Source organism: Oncorhynchus keta, unplaced genomic scaffold (assembly GCF_023373465.1).
Source record: "Oncorhynchus keta strain PuntledgeMale-10-30-2019 unplaced genomic scaffold, Oket_V2 Un_contig_26003_pilon_pilon, whole genome shotgun sequence".
Lineage (NCBI taxonomy): Eukaryota > Metazoa > Chordata > Actinopteri > Salmoniformes > Salmonidae > Oncorhynchus > Oncorhynchus keta.
Window position 1 is genome coordinate 34,715 of NW_026284730.1, and position 27,083 is coordinate 61,797.

Sequence of the window (27,083 nt, forward strand, 5' to 3'; positions counted from 1 at the left end):
AAGACAAAACGCATGGTATGGACTAGAACTTTCTGATTACTTTACCTTTAGTTTCAACGAAGTTAATGCATTTTCTTACAAACTTGAATCCAACTTCATTCAATTCCACTGTGGAAGACAAGTAACATTTAACAGATTTCACAAGCAGTGGAATGACAAACAAATGTGTCTTTATGGATGTTCAGTGAGATTCATACGGTTTAATTTACTATATTATACTGCAGTAAAAAAAATAAAAAATAATGAACATTGGTAATGGTACATACTTTCAGCTTGCTTGTGAATTGGGGAATGATAAATCTGGAATGAAATAACAGTGTAAAACACCAAAAACTAATATCTGTGGAGCTTTCTGTGGCACTCATAAAAATAACCCTGAATATATGATATTATAAAGAGATCCGACTTTCATTATCATATTTCATTATCATTACCAAAGAAAGACAGCAATATTAGGACTATAAAACACAATGCCTTTACAGTACAGAATAACATTTGGCCAAGGGGGCTGTATGGACCCTCCAGTAAAGAAACTCACAGGCTCTTTTCCATCCATGGCCTCCATCCATAACTTCCTGTTGGCCTCCGAAACAGCCTGGAGAGTGACAGGTATGTTTCTATTGTGATAGGAACAAGTGTCACAGTTAGTGCATAGACAATATTGCATGTTTGACTAATATATATATATATATATTTTTTTTTTAACTGTCTGGTGTCTGAGCTCCCTTTTTTAAGTTTATTAAATCCACCATTAAAAAAACAAAAAAAACAAGCACACATAAAACGGGAAAAAGCCTTACATGCACATTAGTAAAATCCTCGAAGATATCACAATAAAGTCAGACTTATTTCCATTGTGGTCCCTCTGTCTGATAAAAATACACCTTATGGAACAGCAGGGACTGTGAAGTAACAAACATAGACACATGCATGCACACACGATAACATACGCACTATACACACATACACATGGATTTTTCGTTGTAGATATGTGGTAGTAGAGTATGGGCCTGAGGGCACACAATGTGTTGTGAATTCTGTAATGAAAGTTTTTAAAATTGTATAACTGCCTTAATTTTGCCGGACCCTTGGCAGCAGCTAATGGGGATCCATAATAAATACAATGAAATATCAGTGTACGGCTTGCATCCCTCTGCTGTAAATATTGTAACGAATGCCTTGCTTGTATAAATATGAGTTCATGGTGTTCTCTTCCCCTGAAATCACCGAGTTTGCCATCTGCTTCCAGCAGGAAGTAGGCACCTGCTGCCAACTGATTGTTTGGGCTATCATCCACTCTGTACATGCACACACTCAGTGTCCTTGTAGACCACCTGTTCACCTCAATGCTCAAACTTGTTTATACCACAAGGCATGTATGATCTTATACAAAGTCTACCTCATCTCGAAGTCCTAAAGTGGCTTGTTTGTACTAACCTCTCGTAAGTTTCGATATCAAAGCAGAAGCGCTTGTCTATGGACTCTGTTTTTCGGCGGAAGCAGGATTTAAGCTTCAGCTCTGTGGGGCCCTGGAAGAAAGCATCACAGTGTGTGAGTAAAAGGAGGGTGGAGAGGCCTAGAGAGATAATCTCTACATTACAGCTTTGGAGAAAGTAAAAAATATATATACATTTTTAAAAAATCATTATATGAGCACATGTGTATTTGAATAATTCCATTGAGATATCAGAGATGAACAAATAGTTGTTCAAGTGTCTAACCAAGATAATATGACCAATTTTATGACCTACCTGTTTGGTTGCGGGTTTTGGTTCAGCAGGGACCATGACAAACAGCTTGCTGGCTTTGTGATACTTGCAGTAGTACTTCACCCATGACACACCCAAGGCCCCTGGGAGAGCAGGGTGATAGGATATCATGTCAGGGCTCATTCAATACAACATGTTGAGGAATATAGCAGGTTCGTTCCACCAATTAGGTGCCTTTTGAGAAGTGTAACTTGGTTGAAATGCACTTTTGATTTCACCTAATTTTAACATTGTCATAAAGAGTGCATGTTAAACCTAAAAAAAAAAACGACTTTCCAATCTCAAGATATAATAATACTATAGTAACCATAGATATAATAATACTATAGTAAGTGCCTATATAGAGCCAAATAAAGTAATAGGTTGACGATAAATAAATCCCCTGAAAGGGGGAATGGAAGCTTATTGTGTGCAACAGGGAGTGGCAAATGAATGAAATATTTTTTTAAACATGAACTTGATAAATAAATTCAAGCCTGTCTATCTATGGGTAACAGGGTTGATGTGTTTATGCTCAACCTGCTCAGTTTTCCACCATAAAATGGCCAAAAAGTGTAGAACCAGCTCACCTACTTTTACACTATGATTTGACTTTTAGATGTTCACTGTTTATTTTTGTTTCTTTTAATGGAATAGTTTCACCTTACTAAAACAAGAGTTCAGTTCAAGTGCCAGGGTTGACCTTAAAAATGAGGGACAGACATATGAATCACTAACCACCTGAAATAAATAATATTCAGAAATTACTTTGTCAAAGGAACAAAATAATTAGGTCTTTACAATGATTGTGAAAGTGAAATTTAGGGATTAAGTGAGTTAAAATCTTTCTAGAAGTGACAGATGGTTGATGAGGGACATGTCAAAATGCTGAATTTTGGCACTTTAGCAAGACTTGATAAAAAATCTGATTGCTTGAATTTTCCATGTGGTCTATATTAAAGAGCATTTAATATAATATAACATGCTTTTAAAATTCAATATTGGTGCACAATTTCTACTTAAAATATCAAAGGGCACTCACTTCGTGGGAAGACAGCAGGTTTACAAACAAACTGACATGAATACTTACACTTCTCCTGGGAGTACAGGTAGCCCTCAATGGTTGGTTGGCCGTGCATTTTGCCGATCTGGGTTGGATGCTTCATTCTCTTCATCAGCTCCTCCATCTCCTCACGAGTGCTCTCGAAGTGGTTCCGCGTCTGCAGATCACAGCAAAACAGTCCATGTTGGATGGTTATAAGAAAGCTCTATTACAGCTTCCTGAAGTCCTAACCAGACCCATCACTACCATTACCACCCATCGCCACCATCATCATTGAGCCTCATTATCATCGGTAGCTACTCACATTCTGCAAGCTGAGCTGCAGCTCCTGCTTATAGGGCATGAAGTCCTGAGTCATCTCCACCGTCAGGTTGTTGAGTGTTAGGATACTGTGAAGAAATGCCAGCACCTGTCCATTGAAAATGCAACATAGATATAATTATTAATATATTGATAATCATTCAGAAAATGGTCCTGTCACTATATTCTTCTAATGGGCAAATGTATTTCATAATACTTAATGAAGTGAAGTGTAAGAGTTCACCTCCATACCTGCCTTGAGTAACAGATTTCTAGGCTCTCACAGCTGTTCAAAGGCTGTTCTTAACACTCACTCATAATGTACTCGAACACTAACCTATTTCTACTCTAGCATTTGGGTCCAATGAGAAATCAATGCAATTGTGAGTAATTGTTTCCTAGTGCCATGCTAGACTTAACTTCCTTAATGTGCAGGTGTTCAGAGGTAACTATAGTTAGTTCAGGATGAGGGCTATTGATCCACTGTGGCCGTATCATATAATAGGTTACACAGGCAGCATCTATAGCCGTGTGAGTGAGTGAGTGAGTGAGTGAGTGAGTGAGTGAGTGAGTGAGTGGATAGCCATGCAGCAACACTGGGAGGCGTAAACAGGAAGTGTGGGAGACTAGAAGAAAGCACTTACAGGCTCCACCACATCAAACTTCTTTCGGTCCTGCACCTGCTGGATCTGGTACACATACTCCACTGACGACTCATAGAAGTTCAGCCTCTCTTTGTCCAGCAGCTCGTCAGCCTGTGGAGGAACCACATGGTGATTACAAAAGCAGCTTATTTCCAAATAGTCTTCATAAGTGTTATTAGCTCATCTTTAAGCCATTGAGCTAGTTGAGTTATCCAATTAGGGAGCATTATAATACAATAAAGACATTTGACAAACAAAACTTTGAATTTTTTTTTCTCCATTGAACTGTTTACAGGAAGCCTATGTTGAGGGATTTCCACCAACCTCCTGCAGCTGAGTTTCCTTCTTCTTAGCAGACAAATTCAGATGTTTATCTAACTGAGAGTAATATTTTTCACTTTCTTTCTCAAACTTCTTCCTTCTTTCCTAAAAGAAGGAAGTTTATTTAATTACAGGATAATTCAACAAAACATTTACAATCTTTTTTTCAGTGTGAGACTTCATCATGAGTAAAGAAGAATAATAGCAAGATCTTAATCACAACAGTTTGTACATGCACATGTTGCTCCACACAGCCATAACTGGCCTTGATCTGTTGAGATCAGAGTTTTCCCCCAACCCCCTCCTGGGGGACCACAAAACAGTCCACATTTTTCTTCTAGCTTTGCACATCTGATTCAACTACTCAAGGGCTTGGTTATTACTTGAATCAGGTGTGTTAGTGCAGGGCTATAACAAAACTGTGGACTGTCTGGGAGGTCACAAAGGACAGAGTAGGGGAACACTGGTGTACATAGTCCTGCCAACACATTTGGAAGGCCTAGAATTGGTTTAAGATCATGTCTCAGCTGAGATCATCTGTAGATGATTACAGATGTCAAAGCACTCCAGTCCACAACCCATTTTGGACTCAGACACAGCTGCATTGGCAGAGAGGACAGAGGCACACAAAGGGTGAGTTGGAGAAAGGGAAGCTAACACTTTTTGAAAGCAAATGCCATGTTTTCAGTACAAACACTGAGCCTAATACAATATGTGCTAGTAGATCTCAAATCAATTGTAGTCAAAAGTAGGTCAACAGACCAAGGGTATGTGAAAAATGGATATCCAGTCCAGAACCACTAGGCAGCTCCAGTTTTCCATAGGCAGCTTTCAAAAACTCAGTTGATTTATTTAGCTTTGGCTTAGTGATTATACATTTTCCACTGAACTTTCCACATGTTTAGTGTGCAGTACAACACTAGTGGTGTTTCTACACACCATCTGACTTAGTCACAATCTAAAGGCGCAATTCAGTCAACCTGCATTGCAGCATAAGCATTCATAGTACATTTGAATAGTCTTTGCAATGGTAAAAAAGTTTAACGTTGATCAACTGGGGCAGTTTATGATGGCACTGGGTAAGTATACAAAAGAGATACATTTAGTTTGACTGAATGCCTTGCTGAATAAGGTTGGTGTCATGGTGAGCTTCCCGCTAAATTTTCACAGCAAGCAAATCTGGAGGGTGCCATCTCAGCGACACATGAGAATGGTTTATATGTACTGTCAAAACTTTGATCCTCTTTTCTCCCATCAAGTGCACACACTTGTTAGAAGGAAAGAGTGCTGCCTCAGCTCATGAATGTCTAATAGAAAGTGAGTATACTCAACAATCCAATCCAACAACCCATAATTGTAAAATGTACATACTGAAGTATCCATCACCCTAAATAAATGAATAAAAAGCTTTATATGAACTCACTTTTGTCACTCCTATTTGCTCCTTGCGAAACTTCTCCAGTGGCTTGATAAGCAGATCACAAGCATTCTGAACCTGAACCAGGAAAAAAAAATATTATAAAATAATTGCATGACATATTTACAGTGCTGTCCGTAATTATTGGGAAAGTGATGCATTACTTTCTCCTTTCGGCTCTGTACTCCAAAGGTTTGTATTTGAAATCAAACAATGACTATGGAGGTTAAACTGCAGACTGTCAGTTTTCATTTGAGGGTATTTCCATCCATATCGGCGAACCGTTTAGACATTTCAGGGCACCAAAATTATTGGGACAAATTCACTTTAGTTTAGTATTCGGTTCCATATTCCTAGCATGCAATGATTACACCAACAAACTTGGATGCATTTGCCGTTTGTGTTTCAGATTATTTTGTTCCCAGTATAATTAAAATGGTAAATAATGTAGTGTAATTTTGGATTCACTTTCATTTTAAATAAAACACTTCTACATTAATGTGGATTCTACCATGATTACAGATAGTCCTGAATGTATCGTGAATGATGAGTGAAAAAGTTAGACGCACAAATATCATAACCCCAAGACATGCCAACCCCTCACCTTTACCATAAGAGGGATATGATATTTGTGCATCTAACTATGTCACTCAACATTCACAATACATTCAGGACTATCCGTAATCATGGAAGCATGCATATTAATGTAGAAGTATTTAGAAACGTATTGTCATTTACAATAAAATGGAATCAATATAACACAATACATTATTTAGCATTCATTTATATTGGTCACAAAATAATCTGAAATACAACCAAAACAAACAGCAAATGCATCCGCCATGACATTGGCCTGTGGGTGAGGTTTATGACCCCCCCCCCTCTCTTGACTCTACAGAAGGACTCTTGAAAAGCCTTTGTTAAACATAGAGATTCTGGGAACATCAAAAGGTGGGGGGGAAAGGAACCATATTTCGGTAATCCAACCAGCTGAAAATATGCATTGGTACTAAATGAATATGATGCCAGATCAGTTGGCGTCTGAGATAGTATTACTGATGATAGGACGACATAAAATATATCTTGGAAAGTCTACAAATTATAGTTTTCAGATTCACATGGAATCGTTGTGCAATTTAAAATGTTTAAATATGAAACTATTTGTGTAAAGATTAAATGTAATTTAGCTTCTTAATGAGAAAACAGTTTGTCATAGAGCTCAACTCAGTGGCCCTGCCCATGTGAACAGACATTGGTTATAAACTATGAAACAAGCCCTTCTCTCCCCTCCTATATAAAGCCCTTGACGATAATGTAACTTTCTGTTATGAGGACATTAGGGCGACAGTCCTACGTTAAAAGATAAGCTGTTCCAGGGACGTGTGGACTTGAGATCCCCACATTGAAAGGACAAAGACCACCTACAGAACTAAGCCAACCTGAGAGAACCTAATGAAATTAGCATCGCATTTCAATGTGAAGGTGACGACCTACATGCCGGAAGGATGAATTGCGACTATACCAGCCAGAATATAGCATGGCAACTTGGTATGAACTTTGAACTCTTATTCACTAAAGAAGTGATACCTCCTAGATGTTGCATTAGCACCCGCAGCTGTAAGCATGGGCTAGGAGAGGACGGACAGTGTATCCATTCTACCACGCTCCAGTTCACCACTAGACAGTCTTCAGAGGACGAGAGATGCATGCTGGACAACAGGCTTACGATCTACGACCAATCTACCGAAGCACAGCTCAGAGTAAATATTTATTGCATTCTCCTTTTTCAAATGGGCGGTAATTTAGAATGCATAAAATACTGTATTTAAGATAGCATAGCTTCTCCCTTTGTTACTCAGTTTTCCCGCTCTGTCACTCAAACCCAACCCCCTTTCCTTTGAGTAACCAGCCGTCATGTCGGCTCCGTCCACCAGTGATGTTCTCTTTATGACATAATTTGTAATCAATGTAATCCATTCAGTGTATATGTAATTCTATGAGATTAGTTAGGTATTTAGTAAATAAATTATTAAACCAAATTTTGTATTGCTGATTCAACTTGTTAGCCAGGGTTCAAGAAGATAAACAAGAATTTACCACTTTCAGATGAGACTAACCAAGGTGACGATTAAATATTGACTGTTAATGTAAAAGTTTACTTGGTCTTTAACCTGTTGAGTGTAGGGGGCAGTATTTTGATGTTTGGATGAAAAACGTCCCAAATGAAACAGCCTATTTCTAAGGCCCAGAAACTAGAATATGCATACAATTGTCAGATTAGGATTGAAAACACTTTAAAGTTTCCAAAACTGTCAAAATATTGTCTGTGAGTACAAGAGAACTGAAAGTGAAAACCTGAGGAAAATCCAAAGAGGAAGATCCTTTATTTTGAAAGCTCCCTGTTCCATTGAATGCCTTCACTCCATTTAAAAGGGATATCAACCAGATTCCTTTCCCTATGGCTTCCATATGGGCTGAACAGTCTTTAGATATAGTTTGTCTTTTATTCCGAAAGAAGAAGAAGATCACATCGCGTCAGTGGATGGCTGGGTGTCAGCAGAGTTCTGCATGCGCGAGCAGCTTGGAGCAGACATTTTCTCTCTCTCCTATTGAAAAAGCTACGGTCTGGTTGAAATATTATTTATTGTAAAAACAACCTGAGGATTGATTATAAAAAAAAACGTTTGACATGTTTCTATGAACTTTACGGATACGATTTGGAATGTCTGCCCAGTCGTGACCACTCGAGCCTGTGGATTTCTGAACATAACGGGCCAACCAAATGGAGTTATTTTGGATATAAAAATTATCTTTATGGAACTAAAGGAACATTTATTGTGTAACTGGGAGTCTCGTGAGTGCAAACATCCGGAGAGCATCAAAGGTAAGCGATTCATTTTATTGCTTTGACTTTCGTGACCAATCTACTTTGCTGCTAGCGGTTTGTAATGTGTTGTCTGCTGAGAGAGATGTCCTTACATAAACGCTTGGTTTGCTTTTGCCAAAAAGCTTTTTTGAAATCTGACATGCCAGGCGGATTAACAACAAGCTAAGCTGTGTTTTGCTATATTGCACTTGTGATTTCATGAAAATTAAATATTTTTAGTAATTTAATTTGGCGCTCTGCAATTCATCGGATGTTGACAAAAATGATCCCGCTAACGGGATGGGTGTGCCAAGAAGTTAAGAGTTTATTCGGAAGATAACAGCTCTATAAACATTATTTTGTGGTGCCCTAACTTTCTAGTTAATTATCTACCTGATTAGCTTAATCAGGTAATATTAATTATTTTATAGAATAGCATGTCATATCACTTAATCCGTCATAGCCAAAGACACATCCAACTAGTTTGTAGAGTCGTAAGCTTGATGTAATCATTGCGTACTTGGAATATGGAACCAAATACTAAAAACTTTTGAGCATTTTATTACACAAGTGAATTTGTCCCATTACTTTTGGTCCCCTAAAATGGGGGGGAGAGGGGGGGGGGGCTATGTACAAAAAGTGCTGTAATTTCTAAACGGTTCAACCGATATGGATGAAAATAACTAAAATTACAAGCTGACCATCCACACCAACTTCATAGTCATTGCATAATTTCAAATAATAAAGTGTACTCCTGCAGAGTCAGAATAATAAAAAATGATTCATTGTCCCAATAATTACAGAGGGCACTATATGTTCTGGCTGAAAAGATTTGGGATGGGCCCTCGGATCCTCAAAAAGTTCTACAGCTGCAACATCAAGAGCATCTTGATTGGCTGTATCATCACTTTGCATGGCAAATGCACCGCTCTCTACCACAATTGGCAAACTGTCTAAACCTGTTTTCGCTTTGTCATCACGAGGTATTGTGTGTAGATTTTTTATTTTTTTTCCCATCCATTTTAGAATAAGGCTGTAACGTAACAAAATGTAGAAATAGGGAAGGGGTGGTCTTAATCCTTTCCGAATGCACTGTATACACACACCAAACCCACACAATGACAACACACAGTTTTACACTCATCATATGCTGCTGGTACTCAGTTCTTTATTTTACTCGTATTATCTATCCTGATGCCTAGTCACTTTAGCCTGCCTTCATGTACATATCTTCCTCAAACACCATACCCCTGCACATTGATCTGGCTTATGTATTTTACTCCTATTTAATAACTAAATTTTTTTTTAACTCAGCATCGTTGGGAAGGGCTCGTAAGCCTGCATTTCACGAACATTTACACCCGATGTATTCAGTGCATGTAACAAATACAATTTTATTTGACCATTTGGCAAAAACATTCATGCATTACATTAAACACACAAGGTGAGTTATGATAAGAATGTGTGAAAAGGGGAAACCAGCAACTATAAGCCTAGAAATCAAACAAATAAACAGAGAGATCTCTTGCACTCCAGCAGGTGTTGCTCTTCTTCCCCTCAAAAAGAGCATCAGCTGTAATCAGAGAGCAACTGTTTAAAAACATCCTTAAAGCATCCAGAAAGCCCAGTATAACAGGATCTGCTGCTTTTCACTGCACGCTGAATGCAGTGTCATGACATAATGACTTCAATAGCACAAAGCAAAAGACTAGAGTTCACTCCAGGGCCCAGATCTTCACTACTTTTTAATCTGGATCAGAACGATCCAGATTCTGTAATCCTCTTTTTTGCAATCCAGGATCAGATCAATTTGGCCGTTAAGTAATTTTTAAAAACTTTTTTGTTTAAAGAAAAAACAAAATCAGGCAGGATCATTCTGATTGAGATATCAAGATCACATAATCCAGATTTTCAGTGCTTTGAAAAGTCCTACACCTTGCCAGTGGACAGGTTGTGCTACTTCTGGACCATTTGCATTGTGTCCCCCTCCCCCCTTTTTACACTGCTGCTACTCTGTTTATCATATATGCATAGTCACTAACCATACATTCATGTACATACTTCCTCAATTAGCCTGACTAACTGGTGCCCCCGCACATAACCCGGGTAGCCAATCTGCATTGTGTCCCGCCACCCACAACCCCCTCTTTTACACTGCTGCTACTCTGTTTATCATATATGCAGTCACTTTAACAATACCTACATGTACATGCTACCTCAATTTGCCCGACTAAGCAGTGCCTGTATATAGCCTCGCTACTGTTATTTCACTGTTGTTTGATTTTTTTATTGTTTTTCTTTTTACTTATTTATTGTTCACCCAATACCTATTTTTTACTTTTAAAAAACTGTACTGCCGTATTTGGTGCAAGTGGGAGAGGGAAAAAAAAGTTGTAGAAACAAAGAATGATCAATGGAAACAGGATACACCTGAGCTCAAATTCAAGTCTCATAGCAAAAGATCTGAATGCTTATTTACATTAGATATGTTTATTTGTAATAAATCTGCCCCCCCAAAATTAAAAAAAATATTTTTGCTTTGTCCCTATGAGGTATTGTTTGTAGATTGAGGAAAATGTTGTTTAATACATTTTAGATTAATGTTAGGGACGTGGTCCCGTGGTGGGAACATCAATCAGCGGAAATGTTCAAGAGCGCCACCTATAGAGGTTGATAAAACTCAAACTTTCATTAAAATGGACATACAATGTACTGAATTAAAGCTACACTCGTTGTGAATCTATCCACCAAGTCAGATTTGTAAAATGCTTTTCGGCGAAAGCATGAGAAGCTATTATCTGATACCATGCACCCTCAAAATACTGCAACGTCACCTAACACGGCAGATTTTGCGTTAGCCAGCGCAAACCAAAACGCAGAAATAAAATATAAAACATTCATTACCTTTGACGAGCTTCTTTCTTGGCACTCCTAGATGTCCCATAAACATCATTTAGGGTCTTTTTTCAATTAAATCGGTTCATATATAGCCTAGATATCGATCTAAGAATACTGTGTGAACAACGGAAAAAAATAGCTTTTTCTAACGTAACGTCATTTTTTAAAATTAAAAAAGTTGACGATAAACTTTCACAAAACACTTCGAAATACTTTTGTAATGCAACTTTAGGTATTAGTACACGTCAATAAGCGATAAAATTCATCAGGAGGCGATGTAAATTCTATAGATGTCCGTCTCGAAAAAATGTCTTGGAGAGAGCTCGACCAAAACATCCGGTCGGAGACCGGAGGGAATCGGTTCCCTTGATTCGGTTAGACCAAGAATCAAAGCTGAATCAAATGACAAGACTCTAGACAACGTGTGGAAGCTGTAGGCACTGCAACCTCGGCCTAATTTAATTTGGTTCACTTTGAACAATTCCTTGAAGTCGCGCATGGATATTTATTTCAATTTTCAGTGATCAGATTTTCATGCACTTTTCGATGAAACGCACGTTCTGTTATAGTCACAGCCGTGATTTAACCAGTTTTAGAAACGTCTGAGTGTTTTCTATCCACACATACTAATCATATTCATATACTATATTCCTGGCATGAATAGCAGGGCGCTGAAATGTTGCGCGATTTTTAACAAAAAGCTGCGAAAAGCTGCTTAAATTCGACTTCCCTAACAGGTTAGGCTGTAACACCTTATTCAAAAATGTGGAAAAAAATGAAGGGTCTGAATACTTTCCAAATGCACTGTAGATTAAAATAGAGCCTGCCTGCATATCACTTATAAATAAGTAGATGCATCTATTTGACACCTCAATATAACTGCACACATACCGACAGTACCAGTCAAAAGTTTGGACAACTACTCATGCAAAGGTTTTTCTTTATTTTTACAATTTTCTACATTGTGGAATATTAGTGAAGACATACATTATGAAATAACACACATTGAATCATTTACTAACCCCCCCCAAAAAACAACTTGTTAAATCAAAATATATTTTATATTTGAGATTCTTCAAAGTAGCCACCCGCCTTGACAGCCTTGCACTTTCTTGGCATTCTCTCAACCAGCTTCATGGTCCTTCTGTAGCTCAGTTGGTAGAGCATGGCGCTTGTAACGCCAGGGTAGTGGGTTCGATCCCCAGGACCACCCATACGTAGAATGTATGCACACATGACTAAGTCGCTTTGGATAAAAGCGTCTGCTAAATGGCATATATTATTAAGTAGTCGCCTGGAACGCATTTCAAATCAACAGGTGTGCCTTGTTAAAAGTTCATTTGTGGAATTTCTTTCCTTCTCAATCAGTTGTGTTGTGACAAGGTAGGGGTAGTATACAGAAGATAAACCTATTAGGTAAAAGACCAAGTCCATATTATGGCAAGAACAGCTCAAATAAGCAAGGAGAATATGACAGTCCATTACTTTAAGACATGAAGGTCAGTCAATCTGGAAAATGTCAAGAACTTTGAAAGTTTCTTCAAGTGCTGTCGCAGAAAACATCAAGGGCTAAGATGAAACTGGCTCTCATGAGGACCGCCACAGGAAAGGAAGACCCAGAGTTGCCTCTGCTGCAGAAGATAAGTTCATTAGAGTTAACTGCACCTCAGATTGCAACTGAAAAAAAAATGCTTCAGAGTTCATGTAACAGACATCCCAACATCAACTGTTCAGAGGAGACTGTGTGAGTCAGGCCTTCATGGTTGAATTGCTTCAAAGAAACCCCTACTAAATGACACCAATAAGAAGAAGATTCTTGCTTGGGCCAAGAAACAAACAATGGACATTAGACTGGTGTAAATCTGTGCTTTGGTCTGATGAGTCCAAATTTGAGATTTTTGGTTCCAACCAGTGTCTTTGTGAAACGTGGAGTAGGTGAACGGATGATCTCTGCATGTGTGGTTCCCACCGTGAAGCATGGAGGTAGTGGTGTGATGGTGCTTTGCTGGTGACACCGTCATTGACTTATTTAGAATTCAAGGCACTTAACCAGCACGGCTACCATAGCATTCTACAGCGATACGCCATCCCATCTGGTTTGCACTTAGTGGGACTATCATTTGTTCTTCAACAGGACAATGACAACACACCTCCAGGCTATGTAAGGGCTATTTGACCAAGAAGGAGAGTGACGCATCTTATGACCTGGCCTCCACAATCACCCGACCTCAACCAAATTGAGATGGTTTGGGATGAGTTGGACCGCAGAGTGAGGAAAAGCTGTATACTAGTGTTCAGTATATGTGGGAACTCTCAAAACGGTTGGAAAAACATTCCAGGTAAAGCTGGTTGAGAGAATGCCAAGAATGTGCAACGCTGTCAAGGCAAAGGGTGGCTATTTTGAAGAATCTCAAATATATTTTGATTTAATTCACACCATTTTTGGTTATTACATGATTCCATATGGGTTATTTCATAGTGCTGATGTCTTCCCTATTATTATATAATGTAGAAAATAGTAAAAATAAAGGAAAACCCTTGAATGAGTAGGTGTGTCCAAACTTTTGACTGGTACTGTATACTGCGATCAATTCAACATAATAACCCTTTGGTTTTCAGATGTAAGAAAATTCTTTAAACCTATAGATACCTTAATTTCTTGGTTGTAGTGTCATTCAACTTTTTAAATCCATTTCAGTGGGATCAAGATAATCCTTATTTTTTTAGCATCAAAACAATCCTAATCACTACCTTTGAGTTATGAAAAAAGCAAAAACGACATACAATCCTGATTAAAGTTCAGATTGGAGTACCAAATTCTTATCCCTATATGGAGGATAAGAATCTAATTTTACAGTCTTGAAAATCCCAATTCTATCATTTAATCCTAACTGATTGTCAGAATCCGGTCAGATATCTTTTGAAAATCTGGGCACAGGAAGCCAGTTCCAGATGGGGTTTCTCTTATTTCCACCTCTGGTTCTAAAAGAAGTGCTGCTGATAACCCACCAGCATCATCCGGTCATCCTCCACTTCCTGTAGGAGACCAGCAAACTCTTGGAAAGATTCCGCTGTGGACAAAAATAAATATGTTATCCATGTTTAGTGAGATAATTGAGCAAAAATGAAGCTCATGGCACTGTACAGGGCAGGATGTGAAATCAATACAGGATAGCATAAGATTGTGTGCCATAACATGAAAATATGTTTCACATCCTAATTCCATGAAGTAAATTACACTGAAACATTGAGAAACATCAATACATCTGTTGCTACACAGACTCAATGCTAGGGGGTAAATTAATGCTCTGGATAAGAGTGTCTGCTAAATGACTTAAATGTAAATGTAATGAGGCGGACGATAGCCATATACAGATTAAACTCAAAAAGCATTCAGTCGTGGCCAAAAGTTTTGAGAATGACAAATACTAATTTTCACAAAGTCTGCTGCCCCAGTGTCTTTAGATATTTTTGTCAGATGTTGATATGGAAAACTGAAGTATAATTACAAGCATTTCATAAGTGTCAAAGCCTTTTATTGACAATTACATGAAGTTGATGCAAAGACTCAATATTTGCAGTGTTGACCCTTCTTTTCCAAGACCTCTGCAATCCGCCCTAGCATGCTGTAAATGAATTTCTAGGCCACATCCTGACTGATGAGAGTCCATTCTTGCATAATCAATGCTTGGAGTTTGTCAGAATTTGTGGGTTTTTGTTTGTCCACCCGCCTCTTGAGGATAGACCACAAGTCCTCAATGGGATTAAAGTCTGGGGAGTTTCCTGGCAATGGACCCAAAATATCTATGTTTTGTTCCCCGAGCCATTTAGTTATTACTTTCGCTTTATGGCAAGGTGCTCCATCATGCTGGAAATGGCATAGTTAATCACCAAACTGTTCCTGGATGGTTGGGAGAAGTTGCTCTCGGAGGATGTGTTGGTACCATTATTTATTCATGGCTGTGTTCTTAGGCAAATTTGTGAGTGAGCCCACTCCCTTGGCTGAGAAGCAACCCCACACATGAATGGTCTCAGGATGCTTTACTGTTGGCACGGCACAGGACTGCTCACCTTGTCTTCTCCGGACAAACTTTTTTCCGGATGCCCTAAACAATCAGAAAGGGGATTCATCAGAGAAAATTACTTTACCCCAGTCCTCAGCAGTCCAATCTCTGTATCTTTTGCAGAATATCAGTCTGTCCCTGATGTTTTCCCTGGAGAGAAGTGGCTTCTTTGCTGCCCTTCTTGACACCAGGCCATCCTCAGTCTTCACCTCACTGTGCATGCAGATGCACTCACACCTGCCTGCTGCCATTCCTGAGCAAACTCTGTACTGGTGGTGCCCCGATCCCGCAGCTGAATCAACTTTAGGAGACGGTCCTGGCGCTTGCTGGACTTTCTTTGGCACCCTGAAGTCTCCTTCACAACAATTGAACCACTCTCCTTGAAGTTCTTGATGATCCGATAAGTGGTTGATTTAGGTGCAATCTTACTGGCAGCACGATCCATGCCTGTGATGCCCTTTTTGTGCAAAGCAATGATGAAGGCACGTGTTTCCTTGAAGGTAACCATGTTTATGTATCGGCCTCATGGCCTTTGTCAGAGCTTTTGTGAATTTTCTGAAATTAGCACCCTTATGTAGACCTAGCCCCACATCCGTTCCACACGTCGAAAGGGGTTGGAGGCAAAGGAAAATCAAATAGGTGCTACCACATATAACAATATGCATTTCATAAATATTACAAAAGTGTGTAAATAAGACAGTAAACAGGCACATAATTCATGTTCAAATTCACAACATATAGGCATTTCATCATTAAGTCCATTAGGAAATAATGTCTGGAGGGTGAAAATCCAAAAACATTCTCTTTTACTCAGAGTATTAGTAATATCACCTCCCCCGTCTGATATCTTAACTTTATGCCACAAAATCTTTTTTAAATGTTTTAAAATTATTATTTTTTTTTTTAAAGGTAGAAATGTCATGATTTAGATCATTAAAATGTACTGCGACTGGATAATCCCTGTCGTTTCTCCTGATTGAACTTTTATGTTCACCAATTCTCTGAGAGAGCGGGAGGTTTTATCGACGTAGCAGAGCACACATGGGCCTTTAATAATGTAAATAACAGAGGTGGTGGAACACGTAATAATGTCATTTATTTGGAAACATTTTCCTGTGTGTGGTTGGCAGAAATATTCACACTTCATCATATTGTTGCACTGTGCGCACCCTCGCATTTATAGCTACCATTTGGTAGAGGGCATAAAAGAGCCTGGCTGATTTTCTCTTGTGGCTGGCAGTTGGCATTAACCAATTTATCGCATAACTTGCGACCTCTCCTATACACAATAAGTGGTGGATTTTTAAATTCAGCCGGCAAAGCTGGGTCCGATGCTAAAATATGCCAGTGTTTCTTGACCACATCTCCCACATTTTGTGAATTCAAAGTATATGTGGTTGTGAATATTACGGAGTGTTCTTTAGCGGGTCTTTTTTTGTAACAGTTCATCTCGTGTTTATCCCAATGCAAAATTAAGAGCTTCATCCACGCATTGTGGCGAATAGACTCTTAGAAACCTAATGCGCATCTCCACTGCTTTTTCTAGATAATCCTCTGTGGAGTGGCATATAAGGCGGGCTGAAAAATTGGCTTCTTGGAAGTCCTCTTTTTAATGGCTCAGGGTGGAAGCTGTCCCCTTGTAATAGAGTTTCTGTCCGTTTCTTTTCTATACAGAGTTGTAAACTGGGTTCCATTTGATTTCTCAATCCACAGAGGTAATGAACACGTTGAGTGTCACACAATGTCATTGAGTAGTGCCATAAAATCTGACAGCTCTTTTTCAGTTCCTTCCCATATGCAAAATATGTCATCAATATATCGATACCACTTCAGGACTTTATTCAAAAATAGATTTTAGTTTTCATTATTAACAAAATTTTCTTCAAAAAGGTTAGCATAGCTCAGAGCGAATGTGGAGCCCATCGATGTTCCATTCATTTGGATATTTTTTTTCTCCAGAAAATCACGTTGGATTTTTTATTTATTTATTTGCAAATTATGGTGGAAAAGAAGTATTTGGTCAATAACAAAAGTTTATCAATACTTTGTTATATACCGTTTGTTGGCAATGACAGAGGTCAAACGCTTTCTGTAAGTCTTCACAAGGTTTTCACACACTGTTACTGGTAGTGGCCCATTCCTCCATGCAGATCTCCTCTAGACCGGTGATGTTTTGGGGCTGTTGCTGGGCAACACAGACTTTCAACTCCCTCCAAAGATTTTCTATGGGGTTGAGATCTGGAGCCTGGCTAGGCCACTCCAGGACCTTGAAATGCTTCTTACAAAGCCACTCCTTCGTTGCCCGGGCGGTGTGTTTGGGATCATTGTCATGCTGAAAGACCCAGCCACGTTTAATCTTCAATGCTAACATAGAAATACAAAAACTAGACTACACATAGAAATAATAAACTATAACACCCCCCCATTCACACCCTGACCTACTCCACCATAGAAAATAAAGGCTTTCTATGGTCAGGACATGACACTGGTGCACTTAACAAAATAGATGTCATCATGAGGTAGGAAAATGATGTGGATATATTGAAGCAACATCTAAGACATCAGTCAGGAAGTTAAAGCTTAAAGCTTGGTAGCAAATAGGTCTTCCTAATGGACAATGACCCCAAGTATACTTCCAAAGTTGTGGCAAAATGTCTTAGGGACAAGTCAAGGTATTGGAGTGGCCATCACAGAGCCCTGACCTCAATCCTATAGAACATTTGTGGGCAGAACTGAAAAAGCGTGTGCACGCAAGGAGGGCTACAAACCTGACTCCATTACACCAGTTCTGTCAGGAGGAATGAGCCAAAATTCACCCAACTTATAGTGGGAAGCTTGTGGAAGGCCACAATTTAAAGGCAATGCTAGCAAATACTAACTAAGTGTATGTAAACTTCTGACCCACTGGGAATGTAATGAAAGAAAGAAAAGCTCAAATAAATCATTCTCGCTGCTATTATTCTGACCTTTCACATTTTTTAAATAGTGATCCTAACTGACCTAAGAATGTTTTTGGCTAAGGTGTATGTAAACGACTGACTGACTGACTGGACTGTATCCATAAAAATGATGCCAGCTGAATCATGATTTCGATTGGCTTAAAAACGCTGCCTGCCTGGCTGTCTGTTCCGTCATGTTAATTACTATGAGACAGTAGGAGATCGAATTTGAATACTGAAAACAATGTTGCAAATGTCAGTGAGACAGACAGCAAGGTTCAAACAAATCTCTGGTGTTGGAAACTAAAATGTTAATGTTGCCTTAAAGAAATGTGAGATCATGTCTACATGCTTTTTAAAGTCGATATCAAGCTTATACGTTTCTTGACTGAGATGAGACGGTGGATTGTGTAGTCAGAAGGAACAGAGTAAATAGGACTATTTAATGTCATAGCTTCAGCCCGTGGCAATTTGTGGAATGCATTTTTAACCAATCAGCATTCAGGGTTAGACCGAACCATTGTACAATGTCCTTCAAACAATGTGTAGGCAGGTTGCTTCGGATTCACACCATCTCAAGCAACCTAATTCATACTCTTCGAGGAGGTGCTCCCACAATATGATTTTTACTGCATACAAGGTAATGTATTGCCTGCTTTCCACCCCACACTAAGACATTATTCCCATATGGTCTTAGGTTGACCAATGAGGTAAATGTTTGTGTGACATCACATCCCTATATGAACTTACCAATATTAATCTCGTCATCTGTCAGGGAATCACCAATGAAGTCGAACTGGAACACGTTGAGTGTCTGGGAGAACTTATGAACTGCCACAGAATAACCTTAATTAAAAAAAACATAGCATATTATCAACACAATCTACATAATTTGGTAACAAAAATAGTGGATGTATTAGGAATTTATAAATGAAACTGATTGTTATTTTGATGATTGCCAAATATTGGGCTTAAATGTGTATGTTAATCCTACAGCTATTGGATGCAGTAATCATGAGCCCATGAACCAGAGTTACACTGTTAGCACTGAGGCGGTGTGCCCTAGTAGGAAGATCACTTTGTGCAGGGTGAGCTGCACAATCAAGTCGACTTCTGATAAGCTTCACAGTAAAGTATTAAAAACAATCAAGCAACCCAGAAGTGCTAAAAATAGGCTGCAAATGTTAATATGGGCTAATAAACAAGGTACATGAACTCAATAACTTGCTTGTAACAGATGACATTCATATTGTAGTTATAACTACTAATCCAGTTTAGCAGCAATATTAACCAGGTGAAATTGTGTCATTTCTCTTGCTTTCATTGCACGCAGAGTCAGGGTATATGCAACAGTTTGGGCTGCCTGGCTCATTGCGAACTAATTTGACAGAATTTTACGTAATTATGACATAACATTGAAGGTTGTGCAATGTAACAAGAATATTTAGACTTAGGGATGCCACCCATTAGATAAAATACCGACCGGTTCCGTATTTCACTGAAATAATAAACGTTTTGTTTTCGAAATGATAGTTTCCGGATTCAACCATATTAATGACCAAAGGCTCGTATTTCTGTATGTTAATGTTATAATTAAGTCTGATTTGATAGAGCAGACTGACTGAGCAGCAACAGGCCCGTAATCGTTCATTCAAACAGCACTTCGGTGCGTTTTGCCAGCAGCTCTTCGCAAGCACAGCGCTGTTTATGACATCAAGCCTATCAGCCTAATGGCTGGTGTAACCAATGTGAAATGGCTAGCTAGTTAGCTGGGTTTCAAACGTCACTCGCTTTCAGATTTGGAGTAGTTATTCCCCTTGCGCTGCAAGGGCCGCGGCATTTATGGAGCGATGGGTAACACTGCTTCGATGTGTTCCTGGTTCAAGCACAGGTAAGGGTGAGGAGAGGGACGGAAGCTATACTGTCACACTGGCAATACTAAAGTGCCTATAAAAACATCCAATAGTCAAAGGTATATGAAATACAAATGGTATAGAGACAAATAGTCCTATAAATACTATATTAACTACAACCTAAAACCTCTTTCCTTGGAATATTTAAGTCTCATGTTAAAAGGAACCACCAACTTTCACATGTTCTCATATTCTGTGCAAGGAACTTAAACGTTAGCTTTTTTACATGGCACATATTGGCACATATTACTTTCTTCTCCAACACTTTGTTTTTGCATTATTTAAACCAAATTTAACATGTTTCATTAGGGGTGGCGCAGTGGTTAAGGGCGCTGTCAGAGTCCCTGGGTTCGCGCCCAGGCTCTGTCGTAACCGGCCGCAACCGGGAGGTCCGTGGGGCGACGCACAATTGGCCTAGCGTCGTCCGGGTTAGGGAGGGCTTGGTCGGTAGGGATGTCCTTGTCTCATCGCGCACCAGCGACTCCTGTGGCGGGCTGGGCGCAGTGCACGGTGTTTCCTCCGACATATTGGTGCTGCTGGCTTCCGGGTTGGATGCGCGCTGTGTTAAGAAGCAGTGCGGCTTGGTTGGGTTGTGTATTTGAGGCTAAATTGATTTTACTGATGTATTATATTAAGTTAAAATAAGTGTTCATGCAGTATTGTTGTAATTTTCATTATTACACATTTTAAAAAATGGCCGATTAATCGGTATCGGCTTTTTTGGTCCTCCGATAAATCGGCATAGGCGTTGAAAAATCATAATCGGTCGAACTCTAGTAGCAATACATGGTCATAACATTTACCGAAAAGAAAGAAATGCCAACGGGGGCGATGTTGCGGTCTATATAAAGAACCACATTTATGTAAAGTATAGAGACTTTCTAATGTTAAATAATGTTGAAGTAATATGGCTACAGGCTCATCTACCTCACCTAAAGCCCATTCTTGTGGGAAGCTGTTATAGACCACCAAGTGCCAACAGTCAGTATCAAATCAAATTCTATTGGTCACATACACATGGTTAGCAGATGTTATTGCGAGTGTAGCGAAATGCTTGTGCTTCTAGTTCCTAACGTAATGTAATCTAACAATTTCACAACAACTACCAAATAGACAAACATCTAAGTATAAGTATATATACAGTGGGACAAAAAAGTATTTAGTCAGCCACCAATTGTGCAAGTTCTCCTACTTAAAAAGCTGAGGCCTGTAATTTTCATCATAGGTACACTTAAACTATGACAGACAAAATTAGAAGAAAAAAATCCAGTAATTAATTTGCAATAAAATGAATTACTTAAAAATCATACAATGTGATTTTCTGGATTTTTGTTTTAGATTCCGTCCCTCACAGTTGAAGTGTACCAATGATAAAAAATTACAGACCTCTACATGCTTTGTAAGTAGCAATACCTGCAAAAATCGGCAGTGTATCAAATACTTGTTCTCCCCATTGTGTGTGTGTGTGTGTGTGTGTGTGTGTGTGTGTGTGTGTGTGTGTGTGTATATATATATCTATATATGTAAATGAGATGAGTAATGCAAGATATGTAAACAATAAAAGTGACATTATTAAAGTGACTAGTGATCCATTTATTAAAAAGCGGCCAATGATTTTAAGTCTGTATGTAAGCAGCAGCCTCTGTGTTAGTGATGGCTGTTTAACAGTCTGATGGCCTTGAGATAGATGCTATTTTTCAGTTTCTCTGTCCCAGCTTCGATGCACCTGTACTGACCTCGCCTTCTGGACAGTAGGTAGCAGGGTGAACAGGCAGTGGCTCATGGTTGTTGTCGATTATTGTTTTGGCCTTCCAGTGACATCGGGTGTTTTTGGTGTCCTGGAGGGCAGGTAGTTTGTCCCCGGTGATGCGTTGTGCAGACCACCCCGCCCTCTGAACAGAGCCATGCGGTTGTGGGAGGTATAGTTGCAGTAAAAGACGGTGATTCAACCCGACAGGATGCTCTCAATTGTGAATCTATAAAAAGTTTGAGGGTTTTAGGTGACAAGACAAATTTCTTCAGTCTCCTGGAGGTTGAAGAGGCGCTGTTCCGCCTTCACCACACTGTCTGTGTGGATTGACCATTTCAGTTGTCCGCGATGTGTACACAGAGGAACTTAAAACGTTCCACCTTCTCCACTGCTGCCCCTTCGATGTGGATAGGGGGGTGCTCACTCTGCTGTTTCCACAAGTCCACGATCAGCTCCTTTGTTTTGTTGACGTTGAGTGAGAGGTTGTTTTCCTAACACCACACTCCGAGTGCCATCAACTCCTCCCTGTTGGCGGTCTCGTCTTTGTTGCTAATTAAGCCTACTACTGTTGTGTCATCTGGAAACTTGACGATTGAGTTGGAGGCGTGCATGGTCACGCAGTCAGGGGGAACAGGGAGTACAGGAGAGGGCTGAGCACACACCCTTGTGGGGCCCCAGTGTTCAGGATCAGCAAAGTGGAGATGCTGTTTCCTACCTTCACCACCTGGGGCAGCCTGTCTGGATAATGTGTGTGAAATGCGAAGTATATATTCTGGGTGATTTAAATATTGACTGAATCTCATGAAGCTGTCCACTCAAGAAAACTTCAAGCTGTAATCAGTACATGCAACCTGGTTCAAGTTGTCAGTCAACATACCAGGGTATTTACAAACACCACAGCAATTAAATCAACATGTATTGATAACATCTTCACCAATGCTGCAGAAATTTGCTTTAAAGCAGTATCCAAATCCATAGTAGTGATTACAATATAATAGCCATATCTAGGAAAACCAAAGTACTAAAGGCTGGGCATAATATAGTGTATAAAGAGGTCATACAATATATTTTGTAGTGATTCATATGTTGATGATGTAAAGAACATTTGCTGGTCTGTGGTGTGTAATGAGGAGCAACTAGATGTTGCACTTGGAACGCCCCTTTTGCCAGAGTGCATAAAACCCCTCGTGAAGAATTAACGTATCAGACCAAGCAAGCGGATGGTGTTGAACCGGATGTCACGAATGGTTAGAATCTAGGAGACCAGAAAAACATGGAGCGTGGCTGTACGTTGAAATGGTAGGATCTCTAGAGATCAGTACATTGCAGGGTTGCTACAGGCGTGTAAAATGGTTCTCGCTCTACATTAGACCAATGTGACAGACCGTGTGAGCTGAAAGGTACGAAATGGTTAGAAATGCTGAAACTCTCTCTCGAAGAAGACTACACAGGAACATTCAGTGTGCAGCTGTTTAAGTACTTTAGTCTAGTAAACTCGACCAAGAACCACCGGTTGGGACTTTGAAAGATACATTCTAACAAACACTTCCTCTGGAAGAGCTGGTCTAATATACACTCTGAGACAGAGAAGCTAGAGCTTCAAAGGACATGGTGACCTCTGGTGGACAACCAGAAACTCTCGAATTACTCCCCATAGATGGATCGAGTGTTTTCAACAGACACAGCAAACCCATATACACGTAAATATGTACATTGCAATTATTTCGAATGAGTGGCCGTTTATGTGCAAAGTATTTGCATTAATAAGCTTACTTATTAAAGATCAGGGATACTATCAAGAGCAGTGTGCGGTTTCCTTTTTCATTCATCTTGTTCAACTGTTGCCATGCACCTGCAAAACATTTGACATAGATGTGCGAGGGCCTTTTGAAAGTATTTGCATTACCATGAGCATAGTTATCAGCTGTATGTATGTGGAATTCCTTTGTCTCTCCCTTTCTCTCTTTTGAATCTGACATTTTGTGTAACAAGCGGTCATCTCCTTTTAGTCCACTAGGGACTTTTCATTGCATTGTGTAGTAATCAATGTGTAAGGTATCCTGTTTGTAATTCTGTGTGATTATTTAGTTAGTAAATAAATAATTAAGCCAATTTGTATATTGCTGATTCATAATTTATGCTAGGGTTCGTGCAGTTATCCAAGAGTTTTACGACATTCATAATGAGACTGATAAGTTAAATATGAATTGACTGTGACTGATATAAGATAAATATATATCGTTAGAGTTTAGTCAAGAGATAGTAACTTGTTAAATAACTTTTCCCGTGGTGCCCCAGATTACTACTTCATTGTTATATGATTCCTTTAATTGTGTAATAATTGAATGTGGCATGTCACAATCAACCACATTAATGATTGTCACGACAGCAAGTTGAGGTGACTAAACTGCTTGGAGTTACCCTGGATTGGTCAAAACATATTGATAAAAATAGTAGCTAAGATGGGGAGATGTCTGTCCATAAAAAAGCGGTAATGTGCATTCTTAACACTATCAACAAGGCAGGTCCTACAGGTCCTTGTTTTGTCGCACCTGGACTACTGTTCAGTACTTGGTCAGGGACTTGGGAAAATTGCAGCTGGCTCAGAACAGGGCAGCACGGCTGGCCTTTAAAAGTACAAGGAGATCTAACATTAATGACATGAATGTTAATCTCTCATGGCTCAAAGTAGGAGAGATTGTCATCATTATTATTTTTCGTAAGAGGTGTTGACAAGCTGAAGGGACTGAGCTGTATGATTAAAATACCCATGCACACCCCACAAGACATGCCACCAGAGGTCTCTTCACAGTCCCCAAGTCCAGAACAGACTATGGGAGGAGCATGGTACTACATAGAGCCATGACTATATGGAACTCTATTCCACAACAGGTAACTGACGCAAGGAGTAGAATCAGATTTTAAAAGAAAGTAAAAATACAACTTATGGAACATTGGGAACTGAAGTAACAAACATAGGCACAGACACATGCATACACACGATAACATACACACTGTGCTGTATGGATTTTGTCTAGTAGATATGTGGTAATGGAGTATGGGCCTGAGGGCACAGTCTGTTGTGAATTTTGTAATTTATATATCGTAATTTTTTTCAAATTGTATAGCTGCCTAAATTTTTGCCGGAACCCAGGAAGAGTCGCTGTTGCCAGGGATCCATAATAAATATAAGTATCGTGTAACGTGGCAAGGAAACAAAGAACTTAGTAGATTTATCTTCTTCAGGAAAACAGCTATAATGTAAGAAACAAATATCCTTATGTTGTCATCAGGTAACAATTATTTATTTTCTAAGCTACAGAACACAATATACAGCAGGTTTTTAAAAGGAACAAAGAGTTTGTGTACTTCGTGTTTTAATTTCTCTCCAGCTAACTAATTGGCTAGGTGTCAAGATCAAGCTTAGTTAGAGCAGAGACATTCAATCCCCTCCCCTACTGGATCAAGAACCCTGTTGCCTAAATGTATTTTTTTTATATAGCGCTCCTTGTGTGCACATTTGGATATACCATATGGTACAGAAAAGGTATGACAATCTGGATACCTTCCAACAGGCTCTTCCGTTGCGCCGCCCCCAAAGACCCATCTGCTAGCCCCGGCCTGCTAGATGTCTGAATCGCCGTGTCTCCAGCTCGCCTAGTGTAGTAGTGACTACCGAACGACTCCCTGACTCACCTATTGCTACTCATTTGACCCTATGGTCACTCGGCTACACATGAATCTCCCGAATGTCAATATGCCTTGTCTAATGCTTTTTTGGTTGGTTATTATTGTCTTATTTCACTGTAGAGCCCCCAGCTCTGCCCAATATGCCTTAGGTTGACTTTTTGTCTCACCCCCCTCACACGCGGTGACCTCACCTGGCTTCACTGGCGCCTCTAGAGACAAAACCTCTCTCATCGTCACTCAATGCCTAAGTTTACCTCCATTGTACTCACATCCTTCCATACCCTTGTCTGTACATTATGCCTTGAATCTATTCTTCCACGCCCAGAAATCTGCTCCTTTTACTCTCTGTTCCGAACGCACTCGACGACCAGTTAATCTTTAGCCGTACCCTTATCCTACTCCTCCGTTCCACTGGTGATGTAGAGGTTAACCCAGGCCCTGCAGCCCCCAGCACCACTCCTATTCCCCAGGCACTCTCATTTGTTAACTTCTATAACCGTAAAAAGGCTTGGTTTCATGCATGTTAACATCAGAAGCCTCCTCCCTAAGTATGTTTTATTCACTGCTTTAGCACACTCCGACAACCCTGATATCCTAGCCGTGTCTGAATCCTGCCTTAGGAAGGCCACCAAAAATCTAGAAATGTCCATCCCTAACTACAACATTTTCCAACAAGATAGAACTGCCAAAAGGGGTGGAGTTGCAATCTACTGCAGAGATAGCTTGCAGAATTCTGTCATACTATCCAGGTCTGTGCCCAAACAATTCAAGATTATATTTTTAAAAATCCAAGTTTCCAGAAAAAAGTCTCACTGTATCCGCTTGTTATAGATCCCCCTCAGCCCCCAGCTGTGCCCTGGACACCATATGTGAATTGATTGACCCCCCCAATCTACCTTCAGAGTTCATACTGTTAGGTGACCTAAACTGGGATATACTTAACAACCCGGCTGTCCTACAATCTAAGCTACATGCCCTCAATCTCACACAAATTATCAAGCAACCTAACAGGCACAACCGTAAATCTGTAACCATGGGCACCCTCTTAGATATCATACTGACCAACTTGCCCTCTAAATACACCTCTGCGGTCTTCAACCAGGATCTCAGCGATCACTGCCTCATTGACCACGGCTCCATTATGGACGCAGGCAAACGACCACCCCTCATCACTGTCTAACGCTCCCTAAAACACTTCAGCGAGCAGGCCTTTCTAATCAACCTGGCCCGGGTATCCTGGAAGTATATTGACCTCATCGCGTCAGTAGAGGATGTAGCTCCCTTCAGTAACCACGAGCACAACCGTTCCTTGATTTTAACTGGCGGCTTTATTCTGTAGTTTTAGTCAGAATGATCACCTTCCGTGAGAACTATAAAGTAAATGAAAAATACAGTTAAGCACACTCTTACAACCTTATCTTACGAGTGACTTATTAGCTTGGTATAACTCTGAAGTGCTTACATACATAA

The 27,083-nt window shown here is 39.7% G+C and overlaps 1 protein-coding gene across 2 annotated transcripts in view; it reads right to left on the reverse strand.

Moving 5' to 3' along the window:
- LOC118391327 (oligophrenin-1-like) overlaps positions 1–27,083 on the reverse strand; it is a 51,014-nt gene that overhangs the window by 15,010 nt on the left and 8,921 nt on the right. For both annotated transcript variants that reach the window (XM_035782609.2, XM_035782608.2), the window contains exons 2-13: positions 19,011–19,106; positions 14,267–14,328; positions 5,500–5,571; positions 4,080–4,181; positions 3,756–3,866; positions 3,116–3,220; positions 2,839–2,968; positions 1,752–1,852; positions 1,438–1,529; positions 539–617; positions 267–300; positions 46–108 (exon numbers count right to left, since the gene is read on the reverse strand). In XM_035782609.2, the coding sequence (XP_035638502.1) occupies positions 46–108; positions 267–300; positions 539–617; positions 1,438–1,529; positions 1,752–1,852; positions 2,839–2,968; positions 3,116–3,220; positions 3,756–3,866; positions 4,080–4,181; positions 5,500–5,571; positions 14,267–14,328; positions 19,011–19,106 (1,047 nt within the window). The remainder of the gene's footprint in view (positions 1–45; positions 109–266; positions 301–538; positions 618–1,437; positions 1,530–1,751; positions 1,853–2,838; positions 2,969–3,115; positions 3,221–3,755; positions 3,867–4,079; positions 4,182–5,499; positions 5,572–14,266; positions 14,329–19,010; positions 19,107–27,083) is intronic.